General features: G+C 52.6%; 1 protein-coding gene and 2 non-coding genes across 3 annotated transcripts; 2 read left to right on the forward strand and 1 right to left on the reverse strand.

Moving 5' to 3' along the window:
• The first annotated feature begins 6,575 nt into the window (after positions 1 to 6,575).
• Positions 6,576 to 6,657, forward strand: TRNAS-UGA. Its single transcript has one exon. It is a non-coding gene; the product is annotated as a tRNA-Ser (tRNA).
• A 3,024-nt stretch (positions 6,658 to 9,681) lies between these two features.
• TRNAE-CUC lies at positions 9,682 to 9,753 on the reverse strand. The gene has a single exon. It is a non-coding gene; the product is annotated as a tRNA-Glu (tRNA).
• Positions 9,754 to 13,478: 3,725 nt separating this feature from the next.
• On the forward strand, positions 13,479 to 15,475 carry LOC116454121 (C-C motif chemokine 5-like). The gene is made up of 3 exons (XM_032130311.1): positions 13,479 to 13,786; positions 14,263 to 14,374; positions 14,877 to 15,475. Exons 1-3 carry the CDS (start codon positions 13,714 to 13,716, stop codon positions 14,962 to 14,964), a joined length of 273 nt encoding a protein of 90 aa, XP_031986202.1. The 5' UTR covers positions 13,479 to 13,713; the 3' UTR covers positions 14,965 to 15,475.
• Positions 15,476 to 16,753: the final 1,278 nt, after the last annotated feature.

A 16,753-nucleotide genomic window follows, 5' to 3' on the forward strand; every position in this document is an offset into this window, starting at 1 on the left:
TGGTGGGACCCTCAGCAAACCGGGCTGAGTAGCTGCCAAGGAACAGGCAGACAGGTACAGTCCAGCCTCAGTGATGGAGAATATTGGGAAAGTGAGTTGGAAGAGGGCGGTGTCCTGGTGTCCTGTCTTTGGCAATGTCCACAAGCAGCTGGTGGAAAGGAGCCTGACCCCACACATCCCTCTCTGCCCCCTCTGTCCTGATGTTGAACAAAACAAGCTGCCACATCTATCATCAGTCTTTCAACCACCCCTGCCAGTCCTCCTGCTGCTCCCTGAAATTCGTCTCTATTCCTGTTTCACATTAACAGCAGAAATGTGCATGATCTGTTCCACCAGTGTCTCCCCCTGTGGCACAGTACATTCCCTGAATGGAGATTTTTCACCCAAAGGTTGCAGCTAGATCTATTTTAAGTAATTTAGCCAACATTTTAGCTATTTAGAACCAGACAGAGACAAAATTTGGAAGAACTAACAGATTTCTCACAGTGGGAGAGGTTATCTTAACTTTAAATTCCATGAAAATTCCTGGACCATCTTCTTGGGGATTGAAAGCTGCTTATTCCTTGCAACCTTATATTGCAGGATATTTCTGCATGAGGCATAAATCAGACTGTCTTTGCTCACTTTTCACAATAAATTAAATACATATCAGGGGAGAAGGAGGAATGAAGTACCACCAGCTCCCAACACTGCACTATGCCTCCCATCTCCTTGGGTTCACCCATGGAATGCACCAATATCCACACCAGAAATATCAAATACAGCTATAAAATGAAAATGCATTGATCTTACCTGCCATCTCTGCAGCACTGGCAGGGCTGGGAAATAAGTCAGTCCTTTATACACCTGCACTGGGGCAGAAATTAGTCGGGTCTAAGATGGGCGTGGCCAAAAAAATGGGACCAGACTGAGCCAAGAGGAAATATCTGCTGGTTTGCTTTCCTGGAATGATCTAGAAAGTGCACACATCTCCATTCCTTCCGACTTCCTTCTTGAAAAACCAGTAAAAAAAGGAATGAAGACATGCATTTCTTACCTGCAAGTGAAAGATATTAGCTTAACTTTATGATGGTAAAAGATCATGGTGGAATTTGGCTTCTTTTTCCTTGTTGGTTGACAGCTCTGAAGGTTTGGGAAGCCAGAAATGGATCATTTTGCCAACATGCATTTGTGGAACATCCCAGCATCCACACAGAGCATGTGTGAATGGTGGGCCTGCCACTATCTGTGTCCAGGAAAACAAAGTTGTGTCCCATTAGGGATTTGGAAATTCCTAAAAAATAATTGCTGATTATTGGGGATGACACAGACTGGACAAGGAATGAGGCAGTAGCACGTAGCAGGGTCAAGCTGTCTCCAGCAAAATCACATGGACAGGAATATGGACAATCCCAAAGTTGTATCTGTGCAAATTCTTTGAAAGGAGCAAAGTCTTGGGCCAAATGATGTCATTCATTTCAATGTGAATTATGACAGATGGTTAGGAGCAAATTCTTCTGTGAGGGTGGGCAGGCCCTGGCACAGGGTGCCCAGAGCAGCTGTGGCTGCCCCTGGATCCCTGGCAGTGCCCAAGGCCAGGCTGGACATTGGGGCTTGGAGCAGCCTGGGACAGTGGGAGGTGTCCCCGCCCATGGCAGGGGGTGAAACGGGATGAACTTCAGGGTCCCTTCCAACCCAAATTCTTCTATGATTCCATGACATGCAAGAGGGAAAAGGACAGTACTTCAGTGGACTAATGGGAAGGTAGCAGAAATAATTTAATCCTTTGAACATTGGTGACGCCGATAACAAAAGACAATGCTGATTTTTCTTGCCATCAATCAGCCTTGTAAACCTCCCAGGATTATGGAGTCAATCCTTCCTACTGTTTAAATATTTTCACAGCTCTTATTAAACCAAAATAAATAAAAGAAAAGCATGTATGATAAAGGAAACTGCTACCAAAAAGATGCCATTTTAAATCTGTGGGGGGAAAAAAAGGAAAGAAAAAGAAAGATGCACGAAGGCCAGGTTTTCAGAAACTGAAAATGCAAAGTCAATATTTCTCCCCTAAAGAGAAGTTTGAAGCCAAAGCAGAAGGTGGCCCCCAGCACCAGAGGGACTCTGACCACCCTGCCAGGTGCTCCACCTTATCTATCCAGCTTTCCTTGCAAAACGTGTGTGGGCAGAAGTCCAGGTGCCTGCTGGGTGGCTTTGCTACTTTTTTTGTGTTTGTGACAAGTATCTTTGCCATTAGTGACTCTTAAGGAAACTTCCCTGTCTGACCAGCCAGGAGCCACCCTGGCAGTCCCAGCGGCACCACCTGAGCTGGGGCCCCTTCCCAGCAGAGGGGATCAGGGACCTGTGCACAGCCAGGTGAGGGGCACTCCGAGACATGGCAGGAGCCGATGGCTCCAGACTTTCCTGTGCTTGGACTGCAGGGGTATAACAGCCCAGGGTTTCCTTTGTTTGGATCCGTGCTCAGAGGCACCAACTCGAGCTGTTATTCTGTTGTTACACCAAGATTAAAATATTTTGAGCATCCAGACATCTGTGACTCTCCTGTGGGAAACCTGGGGTCAAGCTGGTGAGGAAACCTGGTCTGACTGGGCAAGTGTGAGGGGTGTGAGCACTCAAGTGGGGTCACTGGAGCCACGGCTGAGAAGGGACCTCAGTCCCAGCTCAGGCGGTGCCAGTGGGACTGGCAGGGTGGCTCCTGGACGGTCAGACAAGGATTTGTCCTTTACACCTCACTGGCAGGCTGGTGACCCCCACTGCCCTTGGACAGGGACTCTGTTCACCCTCGAGGACACATGTCCTTGTGGGCAGGTGGCCCCACACTGCTCCCATGGCTCCAGTCCCCTGCGAGGCAAAGGTTGCCTTCACTTTACATGTCCTGTCTGTTACTGGGGTGTAAGTGCCGTTCCCAAGGCTTTCACATGTCAGGCAAGCAGTACCATGTCACCTCCAGCTGGGATTTGTGGTGTTCCAGTGCAATCTTTGGAGCCTCCAGAGAACCCAGGGTATCCTGCTCACCAAGGCCGATGTACACTCAGCAATGTACGAGGCTTCCAGGCAACCGGGGCAATAATTATCCATGAGTTATCTGACCAAGCAGCAGATCTCCCCTGTCTTGAGAAGATGCAGATTTCTTTTCTCTCAGGTTCTTGGTATTGTTAACACTACTTCTCGGTCCTGTTCAGGCTGCAGATCTTCACCAGTAAATCCCAGTATAAACCCAGAGCTGTGTAAAACACTGATGGTGTTTGCTAAAAATGTGACTAAGCAGTAGGCATAGGAGCAAGGTCATTAAACTCCAGCAACACAAACAAAAGAAAGAGCTCATTATTGCATTCCTATTTACCATCCTAATGGCAAAAGGCAGCATCCTCCTCTTCCTCATTTGACACCTCTGATATTCCTGCAAGCTCTTTCAGCTTTGTTTCCATAGAAATCATAGAATCACAGAATCCCAGACTGGTTTGGTTTGGAAGGGACCGTAAAGCTCATTTCATTCCACCCCATCCCGTGGGCAGGGACACTTTCCACTAGACCAGATTGCTCCAAGCCCTATTTAACCTGGCCTTGGATGATAGAGACACATTTAAATCCCAGGTGTGAACCATGATGCCTCAAGTTTAATAATGATTAAGGACTTAACTTAGGTACAACTTCAAATGTACAAAGTTTCCTCTTCACCTGCCAATGGTGTATTTTTCCTATATTTCAAACTGTGGATTTATTTACAAATTGAGAGCCAATAGCCTGTACAAGCCAAGCTGTCCTTGTCCAGGGCACAGGTTTACAGAACTGTCTCCAGTGCATCTTCTGCTCCAATAGATGAAAGGCAGAGCTTATAAAGGGATGGAGTGAGCAGAATGAAACAGATAAAAGTGAGAAGTGATAAGTTACAGCACAGAAATTGTAGGGCAAGTAGAGGACGAAAACTTCCCAGGAGCACAAGGGTGACATTTAACAAAACCAGATTGTCCAGCTTTAAAAACAGAAAGGCTGCCACACTAAAAGAGAACTTTAACCCTTTATGGATAAGTGACAGCAACAGCAAGGGATGCTCAGGAGGTGGCACCACAGCATCACTGAGGTGTTCAGGGGTGTTTCAAGCTGTGTGATGCTCAGGAGTGACATTATCACCTCTTTTGGAAGCCTTCCTTTAAAGACTCAACAAACTTCTCAAACTTCTTCCTGCCCCATCTTTTAGTAAACCTTTCTTCCACCCCTTCCACTTCTCTTCCAGACTGTGAACCCATGCTCAGGCTGGAAAGTGGGAGATGGCTTCTCTGGAGATGGGGCTGGCAGGACTAGAAGGCAGAACACAGGAGGATGGTTTCTCCATTTTCCTTGTATCTTCCTGCTCTGGAATCAGTTCCCATCTTATCTGGAAATATGGGACACAGCAGAAGTTGGCAGGCCCCTGGAAAGCCACTGCAAGAACACACGGCTTCAAATACTCCAGAGATTTATTTAAGCAAAGAGAGTGGAAGAAGCTTTAGATCCCACTGCAGTTTTCATTGTGTCCCACAGCTGGGAGATATGGGAGCCATCCACTGCCACAGACGCTTCCTCCTGGACTGCAGCTTAAATTCTTAAGAGGCTGAATATGTGAATAGAAGCAAGAAAGGATCACAGATTTTGTGGCTTGATGCAATGCTTAACCCTATGAAGGAATGTCTGTATGGACAGAGCTTGCAGGGGTTCCCTGGTGTTCCAAGGCCCCTCTGGATCATCCTATGCCCTCACATTGCAACCAGTGACACGCTGGTTTATGGTGAGAGCAGTGTCTTTAACACTGCAGCAAGCGATGGGAGGGAACAGTGAATCAAGGAATCACAAAATCATTTCGATGGGAAAAACCCTTTCAGACAATTGAATCCAACTATTCCCCCAGTACTGCCAAGGCCACCACTAACCCATGTCCTCAAGTGCCACATCTCCATGTTTTTTGAGCAATTCCGGGGATGGTGATTCCACCACTGCCCTGGGCAACTTGTTCTCGTGCCTGACCACCCTTTCAGTGCAGGAATTTTTCCTAATAGCCAACTTAAACCTCCCCTGGCACAACTTGAGACCATTCCCTCTCCTCAGGAATGGTGAGCGCTGTGTGCTGGGTCCAGCAAAGCCAGTGCTCGGGCAGGGCTGTCACTGTTTTGGAAGATCACTGAAACTTGGAAGATCAAAAAGGGTGAAAATGAGAGTTTGAACATTTCCTTGATTTAGAAGCTCTGCCTCATGACACACCTCGTGGTTTTCCCTATTGCGTAACACTGTAAAGTGCCATTTGTTACAAGAGAAGAGCTGTCAGCTCTCTGTTGAACTCAGACTTTTTTGTAAACACATCCCGCTCTTTTTATCAGGCAAGACTGTTTTGTCTGTAAACATGACAAGAATTGTGGATGAAAATAGGTGTTCACTGCCAACGACACAAGATTAGATAAGGAAAAAAGTCAACAAGATGAAAGATTCAGAGGAATATTGGGGCAATTCCGACCAGTGCAATGAAAGTGTGAGTCCAGCTGGGTTGCAAAAACAGTTGGGGGATATGGTGTCCTCCAGTCTCCTTCAGACCCTGCTGTTGGAGCTCTCCAGACCACACCTTTCAACCTCCTTAACCCCCTCAGACCTCTCTTTTCAGGTCTGGTCTCCTCCAACCTCCTCTGTTATGGTGCCCCTCCTCTCCAGGTCACTCTGCTCCCACTCTGATTCTCTCCAGGTCCCTCCATTGGAGTCTAGACCCTCCCATCCTTTTGATATCATGGTGGACCACTCCAGACCCCATTTTGGGGTCTGGTAATGTGCACGTCCCTGCTAATAAATCCCCATGGGAGGGGCATGGAGTGCCAGCAACATAGAGAAGCTCTTGCACAGCTCTTGGACACAATTCCAGGAACCCAGGGAGGGCTTTGGATGTCTCCGGATGAGTCCCAAAGCCAGCTCCAAGGATAGTGCTTCTAGGAGTGCCCTCCAAATTGGATTTATGCTCCAAAGGAGAGGCCAAGTCACTACCAGACCTTGCTCAGCAAGGATTTCCTCTCAACAGCCACCTTTTCATCCTTTCTCCAAATCCCCTGCTCCAAAAGCCCAAATGCAGGCAGCAACCTGGTGAGAACCACACAAGCCTGAAACATCTTCTCCCAGCTGCAGGACAGAACCTGCCAGATCCATGGCTCAGGCTGCCTCTGAGAGCCGTGTCTGGACATGCTGTCACAGAGGCAAAAATAGGGATATTGTAGGAAAAGGGGATGGAGAAGGCTGGGATGTCCCCAGGCCAGAAAAGGAGACTGGGGACAGTTGTCCTGGGACAAGTTTCCTGTTGGATACAAGGAGAGGAGACAGGACACAGATCTCCCACCATGTCCATCCCCCATGTCATCACCACTGGCGTTGTAGCCAGTGGCCAGTTCTGGTTCCCTGTACTCCTGGGATGCTCTGTGCAGGGCAGGTGGCAGCAGGAGCAGCAGTCCCCAAGCTGGATGTTCAGCAGGGATGGCAGAATCCACCTCCAGGGTGGGACCAGGTCCTGCTGTGTCCCTGGGCAGGGTTACAGCCAGGGGCTCCTGCGGACACAGGCCAGACAAGCTGCTGTGATGGCCGAGTGGTGAAGGCGTTGGACTTGAAATCCAATGGGGTTTCCCTGCGCAGGTTCAAGTCCTGCTCACAGCGGGAGTTTTACTGTCAGTCCCTGTCTCCCTGGCCCCAGGAGGGACGGACGGACACAGGGCGGTCACACCCCCTCAAGGGACCCCTGTGTTTCTGTCCTGGCCCTGGTTTCCAGTGACTCTTTACCTTTAGGAGATGGTCAGGAGGGTGTTCAGGGGGGCAGCCCTGCACCTCTTCTTACCACAGGAAGAAATCCTGCAATAGCATGTCCCCCCCTCTCCCCCAATACAGCCATGTCACCCTGTTCCCTACAGCTGTGTGACACTGCTCCCTACAGCTGTGTGACACTGCTCCCTACAGCTGTGTCACCCTGTTCCCTACAGCTGTGTCACCCTGCTCCCTACAGCTGTGTCACCCTGTTCCCTACAGCTGTGTGACGCTGTTCCCTACAGCTGTCACACTGTTCCCTACAGCTGTGTGACACTGCTCCCTACAGCTGTGTCACCCTGTTCCCTACAGCTGTGTGACGCTGTTCCCTACAGCTGTCACACTGTTCCCTACAGCTGTGTGACACTGCTCCCTACAGCTGTGTGACCCTGTTCCCTACAGCTGTGTGACACTGTTCCCTACAGCTGTGTGACACTGCTCCCTACAGCTGTCACACTGTTCCCTACAGCTGTGTGACACTGTTCCCTACAGCTGTGTGACACTGCTCCCTACAGCTGTGTCACCCTGCTCCCTACAGCTGTGTCACCCTGTTCCCTACAGCTGTGTGACGCTGTTCCCTACAGCTGTGTGACACTGCTCCCTACAGCTGTCACCCTGTTCCCTACAGCTGTGTGACGCTGTTCCCTACAGCTGTCACCCTGTTCCCTACAGCTGTGTGACACTGCTCCCTACAGCTGTGTGACACTGCTCCCTACAGCTGTGTGACACTGCTCCCTACAGCTGTGTCACCCTGTTCCCTACAGCTGTGTCACCCTGTTCCCTACAGCTGTGTGACATTGCTCCCTACAGCTGTGTCACCCTGTTCCCTACAGCTGTGTCACCCTGTTCCCTACAGCTGTGTGACACTGCTCCCTACAGATGTGTGACACTGTTCCCTACAGCTGTGTGACCCTGCTCCCTACAGCTGTGTCACCCTGTTCCCTACAGCTGTGTGACACTGCTCCCTACAGCTGTGTGACACTGCTCCCTACAGCTGTGTCACCCTGTTCCCTACAGCTGTGTGACACTGTTCCCTACAGCTGTGTGACCCTGCTCCCTACAGCTGTGTCACCCTGTTCCCTACAGCTGTGTGACACTGTTCCCTACAGCTGTGTGACACTGCTCCCTACAGATGTGTGACACTGCTCCCTACAGCTGTGTCACCCTGTTCCCTACAGCTGTGTGACACTGTTCCCTACAGCTGTGTGACCCTGCTCCCTACAGCTGTGTCACCCTGCTCCCTACAGCTGTGTCACCCTGTTCCCTACAGCTGTGTGACACTGCTCCCTACAGCTGTGTGACACTGCTCCCTACAGCTGTGTCACCCTGTTCCCTACAGCTGTGTGACACTGTTCCCTACAGCTGTGTGACCCTGCTCCCTACAGCTGTGTCACCCTGTTCCCTACAGCTGTGTCACCCTGTTCCCTACAGCTGTGTGACACTGCTCCCTACAGATGTGTGACACTGTTCCCTACAGCTGTGTGACCCTGCTCCCTACAGCTGTGTCACCCTGTTCCCTACAGCTGTGTGACACTGCTCCCTACAGCTGTGTGACACTGCTCCCTACAGCTGTGTCACCCTGTTCCCTACAGCTGTGTGACACTGTTCCCTACAGCTGTGTGACCCTGTTCCCTACAGCTGTGTGACACTGCTCCCTACAGCTGTGTGACCCTGTTCCCTACAGCTGTGTGACACTGTTCCCTACAGCTGTGTGACCCTGTTCCCTACAGCTGTGTGACACTGTTCCCTACAGCTGTGTGACACTGCTCCCTATCGATGTGTCACCCTGCTTTCTACCTCCTGTCGTCCTGCTCCCTTACAGAGGTGTCACACTGCTCCCTAGAATTGTGTCACCCTGCTTTCTATAAATGTGTCACCCTACTCCCTGCAGCCCATCATCCCAAAAGCCATGTCACCCTGCTCCCATAAGGCATGTCACCCTGCTCCCTGCAGCTGTGTCACCCTGATCCCATAAGGCATGTCACCCTGCTCACTGCAGCCATGTCACCCTGCTCACTGCAGCCGTGTCATCCTGCTCCCTGCAGCCGTGTCATCCTCCTCCCTGCAGCTGTGTCACCCTGCTCCCAAAATCCGGGTCACCCTGCTCCCTACAGCTGTGTCACCCTGCTCCCTGCAGCCGTGTCATCCTGCTCCTTGCAGCCGTGTCACCCTGCTCACTGCAGCCGTGTCACCCTGCTCCCAAAATCCGGGTCACCCTGCTCCCTACAGCTGTGTCACCCTGCTCCCTGCAGCTGTGTCACCCTCTTCCCACAGCCCATACCCTGCTCCCTGCAGCCATGTCACTCTGCAGTGATAGACTGAGCTTTGTTTGAACAAGCTGCTTGAGCTCTGTGATTTATTATGTCCCTGATAGTCAGAGATTAATGTCTTGAGTGTGTTCAAGAGGTAAGGGCAAAGGCTGATAAGAAGCAGATCCTGTGGAGGTGGGGTAATGTTTTTTATCATGCCAATTCCCTTCCTTCCAACAACTCCTGACTGGCACAATAAAGCATTCAGGAGAAATGGGGGCCTGACCCTGGTCATGGCATTGGAAGGGGACATAAACTATCACAGCCCCCAGTGTTGCATCAGTGTAAAACCCCTCCCCAGGGAGGTATCGGGGCACTGCTTCATGAGCTCCCTACATCCCTGTCCCGCCCTGCTCCTACACCCCACCATAGGGGTATCACCCCACTGGCAGGTGCAGCCTGACGGCAGTGGGAGGACAGGAAGCTGCTGCCAACTCCCAAAATTCATCCCGCCCTGACCCAGTCCCATACACTGGGAGCTTCTGAACCCTGAACTGAACCCCAGGAGCTGCTCCAGGACAGCACAGCCATCCAGGAAAAGATTGGGACCTGTGGTGGCTGCAGGAGCCCCTTCCCTGGCTGGGAATCGAACCCAGACCGCGGCAGTGAGAGTGCCGAATCCTGACCACTAAACCACCAGGGATGAGTAGTGACCACCAGGGAGGAGTGGTGACCACCAGTGTAGAGTGGCCACCACCAGGATGACCTGCTGCTGGCATCAACCAAGCCCTGAAGGGACAGGGACACTTGCTCCCCACGGTTCAAGGAGAGGACCAGAGGGGATGGATGTCACAGCCTTTCTGGGGGAATTGGCAGCGATGCCTGTGGCGTTGGGAAGCCCCTCTGTGCAAGAGGACCCCACCTCTGCAGGCCAGGGAAGCAGGACGTGGTTATGCCGTGACTCTGACCACTACTGAAGGCAGGTTTGGGGAAGGCAGTGATGGCAAATGGTCCGGGAAAAGGTGTAGCATCCTCTGGGGGTTCACCAGGGAGGTTTTCCTGCTGCTGCTGGATCATGGCCCCCTTGGGGCTGCTGGACATTGCCAGGCTCGTGTGCCACACACCACACTGGGCACAGTGTCATGGACACAACAATACTGACCCCCAGGGCACAGTCAGAGCTTCCCCAGAGTCACCTGGGGAGAAGAACAAAAGTGCAGGTACAGGCTGACTATCAGCAGAGCCTTTCCTGGGCGAGGGAAATGGGTGTGAGCCCCAGCACTGGGCAGGGAGTGTGTCTGGAGCCCCCATTCCTGATAGTTTTACCTTGCCATCTTGTTTTTCTATGAGGAAACAGCTGGTTGGGGCCATCTTTTAGAACCTAATCTGAAGCTGTGAAGAGCAGGTAGGTGATTCTTGTTTGCAGAGAGTCCGTAGGGGGAGTAGAGACCTCTGTCTTCCTTTGCCCCACAGAAGGGGAACAAAAAGCGGCTTCCTGATGAACAGGGAGATGGAGAGCAGCTGGAAATACCCCCCACTTCCCCCTCACTCCCCAGAGATTTGCTGCCAGCATGGGCAGCAAGACAGGCCATTGCAGAGCCCCGGATCCCTGCCCAGGACAAAAAGCACAAGGGAGAGCCCAGGGCTCAAGGGGACAGTAAAAGTGTCACCTGTGCCTGCAGCTCCCAGCACGGCAGGGCTCCGATCCCAGGCGAAGGAGCGCTGACACAGAGGACGGACCTCCTGAGCTGTGTGCAGGGAGGGACCCCGAGAGGGGAGCACGGGCGTGTCCCCAGGGCCCCTCAGCAGATGGGTGAACCGCGGCTGAGGTGGAGGTGAGTGGAAGGGCTCCAGGAACGCTTCCCGTGGAGGACAGCAGAGGGCCTGGTGATCCTTGGATGCTCGCGTGTGGTTGGGAGGGGAAGTAAATGGACAGAGAGAAAAAACCTCTCCGGTTTTCAGGGATCGATGCACACAGACTGGGGAAACCTCCGTGTGTCTTGCCTTGTCCCATGCAGCTCCCAAAAAATGGCCAGTGCAGCTCTCGTCTCCATCTGAGGCCAAACCCCACCACAGTTCCCCCCTGCAGCCATTCCATGACCTGGTCTGGGGTCCCAGTGGGACTTCGGGCATCCCGCCCCCCATCCCTGTGGTGCCACGATCTCATCCCAGGTTTCTCTGCAGTGCCTGGTGGATCCCAGATGCCGCCTTTGCTAACACGTTTCCTTGGGGAGCTGCGCTGCAAGAAGGAGAAGGCAAAGGGAGGCAGCTTTGGGGAATGCAGAGTAGGCCTGGAGGAAGGATGGAGCCATGACAAATGACCTGGCATATTTCCAACCTTCTGGCATCTCTGCTGTGAGGGCCAGGGCTGCAGAATGCACTTTCAAAAAGCCCTGCACAGAGCAAAGCCTCCCCATGAGGGGCAAGGCTGGGCTGTGTGAGGATGCTACAGGATTGTGCCAGCCCTTGGGCATGTCAGGAGCAGGGAAGGGGGAGGCTGTGCAGGGCTGAGGCAGAGTCACCCTGCACTGTCAGAGCAAAAATCAGATGTCACGGTTTCAGTTGCCTTTACCAGCTGTGACAGAGTGTGAGCTCCAGCTGCCTTGCGGTTGGGGGAGCATCAGTACCTTTCTGTGGTTTCTTAGATCTCGATCTGGCCCTGTCACCTATTATGCCACAGGCAGTAACAGTTCCTTCGTCTGCCAGCATGTCTGGGAACACCAAACAGGTTCATTCGCATGTCCCAGGGCAGGACAGTCTCTGTCTCTGATCGAAGGTGAGTGGCTGCCACCCACCACGTGCAACTGGGAGGTGTCACGGCACAGGAGCTGCCTTTTGGAGCCCTTTGTCAGGCCGTGTGGCAGGGCAGGTGGAGGGCATAAAAACCAGACTTTTTCTACAGGCACTGCTCCTTGGAAAGAGAAATCCCAGCCCCAGGATCAGCCTTGGGGCAGTGGGGATGAGGCTCAGCACAAAATGCAATTATTGTTGTGCTGAGGGGGTGAAGGTGAGACCCACTGCCTTCCTTTGCACCTGCGTGGGTCTGGGGCATCAGCAGTGCCCCCACACATCAATTAGCCAGACCAACAGTCTAATCACAATTCTTGAATGCAACATGGCAGTAGCAATAAATAATCCAGCTCTCCACCTCTGACAGGGGGAAGTCCCTTGGCAAATTCCAGCTGAGGTTTTGTCCCTTGCAAAGCCTGAGTACCCGCAGCACGTTGCTGTGCTGCCCCAAAATGCCACCACCATGTGTCTGTGACAACCCCATGATGTCAGGCACTCGGTTCAGCTCCAGCTCCTGCTCATGAAGAGTCCTCAGGGTCCTCAGGACACCACCTGGATTGCTCCTGGGAGGATGAGTTGGAAAAGCCATGGGCTCCTGCCCACCCTAGCAGGGTCCCTGGCACAGCCCTGGAGACCCTCCTGCAGCACTGCTGCCCACCCATGGGGACATCATGGTGAAGGGACACTGGGGAGGCTCTGAGTGCCCCACAGACCCATGAGATCAGTGGGGGAGAAGAAGAGGGGCAGCAGAACAGCCCTTGTCTGCAGCCCTGCCGCAACATTGGGGCCGAGGGTCAGTGAGGAAATCCCAGGAACATGAGCTTGTGGTGCCTCGTGATCAGCAGCTGGGCTGGAAAACACCCAGAGGAACCACAGGCTGCGAGCTGGCAAAATGGGGCCCTGTCACAAAGAAGAGAGAGGTGGAAAAAGCGGAAATGCTCCCTGGGACATCCTGGAGAACCCATCGTGCCATGGCAAGGGCAGTGCCAAGGCCTCTGGGCAGACCATACCATGATCCCCTGACTGTGGGCAAGCACCAGGGACTGGGGTCTCTTGGTCCCTCTCCACTCCCTGGGCTGGGGAACCTCCTGCTCTGCCCTCTGCATCCCACCTTGTACCAAACCCCCTGGCACTTGGAGAAGATGCTCTTTGTAGAGTCAGCCCATCCAAGCAGGATTCCCAGTCAAGCCCTGCCATTACTGGGGGGTGTTGGGAGGGGTTTCGGGGCACAAGCCCCACACAGGAAGGACAGCACTGAGAATTTTGTGCTTGACGGTGCCAAGGCTGCCAGCCTGGATCTACAGGCAGCCTGCAGACTGAGTGTTCCTGCTGCCTGCCCTCACTGACCCCCTGTATCCACCCTGGACATTTCCCAGACCCACGACTGGAGAAGGGACCCCACGGCTGGACATGCACCTTCCATTTGAGGGTCTGAGCACCCCTGACCCCCAAAATGGGTTCCTTGAAGAGGAGACCGAGCTGGGTCCTCCTGGTGCTTTGGGGAGGATGCTGAGGTGAGTTTGGTAAGCAGAGTTGTTTCGGATGATGCAAAAGTGAAGCTGCTGCTGAAGGGTGGTTTCGTATCCTGTCTTGGTCAGTGGGGGCTGATTTGCTCACGCTTACCTCCCTTCATACAAACACTATTCTGTTGCTTCCTCAACCAGCTGTTTCCTCTTTTTTTTCCAGTATTTGTGAGGCAAAGGTGCCATGACATCAGCTCTATTATTTTTTGGAAATTCCACACTTGCCTTCTAATCTGACTGACTGGCCCCTGTCCCTATAAAAAGCAAGGACTGAGCCAGCACCTCGCAAAAGGCACAGGAGGAACCTGCTCTGGTCCTGCTTCTGCTCTTGCAGCTTATCCCTGTCCAGGATGAACACCTCCACACTCTGCCTCTCTGTCATCCTGGTTGCTGCCCTCTTTTCTCAGGCCTTTCCTGCTCCATGTGAGTATAGCATCCCTCTGCTCTCCTGGGGTGGACTTTTGCTCTGACTGCCTGTAATTTGGAGCAGAACTGGCAAAAGTCAGCTGCAAAGGTTGGAAACCTGCTTGAATGACTTCTCCTGATTTATTTGGACTGGTCTTTCTTTCTAACATCCTTTCATCTTAGGGATGAATTTTACTGGTATCAAGGTTTCCAGGTTTCCTTTCCCCTGATTTTGTTTCTGGCCTTTAGGAGTGGACCCAGGGTAACCAAAGGGATTTTTACCCTGGGATGTGAGTGTAAAACTTTTAACAAGCAATCCTAGCAATGTTGTTTATCAAGCTTTAGTGTTCACAGCAATTTCTTGCTGATTTTCAGGGAAAACAGGAGGAGAAGGGGCTTTCCAGCTGATTAAGGGGTGGTTGCCTGTGCTCTCAGCCAGGAATGTGCAAGTTATTGAGAGATGATCTCAGGCTGGATCTCCTGATCTCTTCCAGTGGGATCTGACACAACTCCGTGCTGCTTCAGCTACACCTCACGAAAGCTGCCCCAGAGTCATGTGCAGGAGTATTTCTACACCAGCAGCAAGTGCTCCCAGCCAGCAGTTGTGTAAGTATCGGCTTTGGGCTGTGAGGGGAGGCTTTGCCAGCCTTAGGGCTCCTGGCTTCACATTCAACAGGGCCAGGAGCAGGGTGCTGTGAGCTATCATCCCCGGGGGAAGGGAGCAGCCACCCAGGTCCCTGTGCAGCGTGTGAGCCCTCACCCTCCTCAGCTGAGAAATAAGTGGTCCTTGGTCTCCTTGGACTGTCCCGGTGCTGGGAATAAGGCATGGGAAGGAGGTCAGGAGCCAGCAGGACCTTCCAGAGCTGATGAGCCCAATCCACACAACATTCCACGCTGCATCCAGGCTCACCTCTGCATTGGACAAGGAGATGAATATCTGAGCGTGGCAGGTTCTCCCAAGGGACCCTGATCTCCCCCTGGGTTTTAGCAGGCTCTGCAGCTCCCGGATGCTTGCGGGTTTGTGGGAGATGATCCAATGACATGACCCAAGTCCCTCATGTCCCTTTTCCCCTTCGGGACTGTAACCCCTGAACCTCTGACTTGCCAGGTTTGTGACCAGGAAGAAGCGGGAGGTCTGTGCTGACCCTGATGCCAGGTGGGTGAAGGAATATGTGAACAGCCTGGAGCTGCAGTGAGCACTGGAAGCTGAGAAGTCCTGTCAGACCATCCGTCAGAGCTTGGCACAGACCTAGAAATGCTACTGCCACGCACCAGGACCTGCTGAGCCACCTTGGGACCCCTGAAGTCCGTTCCAAAGGTGTCATTTATATGCAATAATTCAGCCACACTTAGGGCAGCCGTGAGGCTGAAGACCTCCTGGCCTTGCAGACCCATCTTAGGCCCCTCTGTGTGATGTGGCTAAACTGAGCTCCACCTTGTGCCTCCACTGCTAGAATGGGAGGGGGATTTCATCCCAGAGCTAGGTTGGAATTAGGTCTGAGCGCTGTCCTGTAAGCCCAGGCTGAGTTTTGCCTGCTGAATTTTGTAGCGGTGCAGTAGATGCTGTGGGTAACATCTGCGCCTAGAGAAGGAAGTGGTACCCTGGTTTCTTACAGGATGCTCGTTGTGGAACCGCAGTGTTCGGGCTTATTCTCAAACCACTGTTTTGTGCTGGTGCCAAAGAATAAAGTTGTTTTCCCTCTGTGTCATCTGTGTCGTTTCCCTCCTGTTTGGAAAACAGGGACCCCACTAAAACTATTTTGGGAGACATAGGGGAAAAACCCCAACTTCTCAGCTGGAAATGCCCCAGCCTCCTTAGCTCTGAAAGCCTTTCCTTCTGCTTGGCCTCCCTGATCCCAGCACCTCAGCAGCAGCAGCCTCAGCACCTGCTAGCACCTCCCAGCCCCCATGCTGATGCAGGGCCAGAACTTCCTCCCAGCCCTTTCCCCCCATCATATCATAGGCTGGGAGCTGGTGGGGCTTTGCCACTGCAGATCTGGCAAAGGAATGCCTGGAAATCTCAGGGTGGGGATTCAGGGGTGTCCCTATGGTGAGATGGAAGGGGGGTGGCTGGGACCACATCACTGGCACAGACTGCTCTGGGAATGCAGCCTGAGACAGGCTTAGCCCTTGGGATGCTCAGTTAGTGTTCATTGCAAGACAGGCACCAATTCACTGCTGTTCTGAATCTTCCTGGGGAAGGAAACAAGAATTTTGTTTAATAAAGCACAAAGTAAAACCAACAAAAGCACTTTATCAGCCTGCGGTTGACATTTAAAACTGGCTGATTGCTTTGTGGGTAGAAAACGAAACTGCTGGTCCCACCTCCCTGTGCTGAAGCTCTACAGGGGATGGGAACAATTCGGGCTGTATCCATCAGAGCCGGCTGAAGCAAAAGTTCAGAAGCTTTTGTATCACCCCTTGGACAAGAGTATCCCCACCTGGCAGCTTGGCAGGTCAAGTCTTCACTTCCAAGTACATTTTCCAGCATTTTCCACTCCATCACCACGGGAGCAATTTCTTCAGGCCCCCCTCATGTCCAGCAACAAATGACCTCCAATAATCAGGGCCAAGAAAACCAGTGTGAGATAAAATCCTGTAAAACATCCCCAAGCCCCGTTGGTGCCATGGTGGTCTGCAGATGTTCATGTTGTCTCCTGACCTCCCCTTGCTCATCATCACCTCTGCCCAGGGCATCACCTTCCCCATCCCTGAAGGCGTTTAAGTGGCACATAGGGATGTCGGTCAGTGGTGGCCCTGGCAGAGCTGGGGTAGTGGCTGGGGCAACCATCCTAGAGGTCTTTTCCAACCTTAGTGATTCTGTGGTTCTGGGTGGGTGGACTCACCTGGAGCAGAGCAGGATTGAGAAAGAAAAGCAGCAACAAGGAGAGGAACAAGGCTCAAGCAGAGAGACCTTCAAGTTCCCATCACACAGACCATGTTTGTGCTTAGCACTGATCCATCCAGCCCCCACTTTCCACGGGG

Source organism: Corvus moneduloides, chromosome 20 (genome assembly GCF_009650955.1).
Source record: "Corvus moneduloides isolate bCorMon1 chromosome 20, bCorMon1.pri, whole genome shotgun sequence".
NCBI lineage: Eukaryota > Metazoa > Chordata > Aves > Passeriformes > Corvidae > Corvus > Corvus moneduloides.

Coding starts and splice junctions, on each gene's coding strand:
- LOC116454121 (XM_032130311.1), top strand. CDS start 13,714: ATGAACACCTCCACACTCTGCCTCTCTGTCATCCTGGTTGCTGCCCTC. Junction 13,787..14,262: donor TCAGGCCTTTCCTGCTCCAT/GTGAGTATAGCA, acceptor GATCTCTTCCAG/TGGGATCTGACACAACTCCG. Junction 14,375..14,876: donor TGCTCCCAGCCAGCAGTTGT/GTAAGTATCGGC, acceptor CTGACTTGCCAG/GTTTGTGACCAGGAAGAAGC.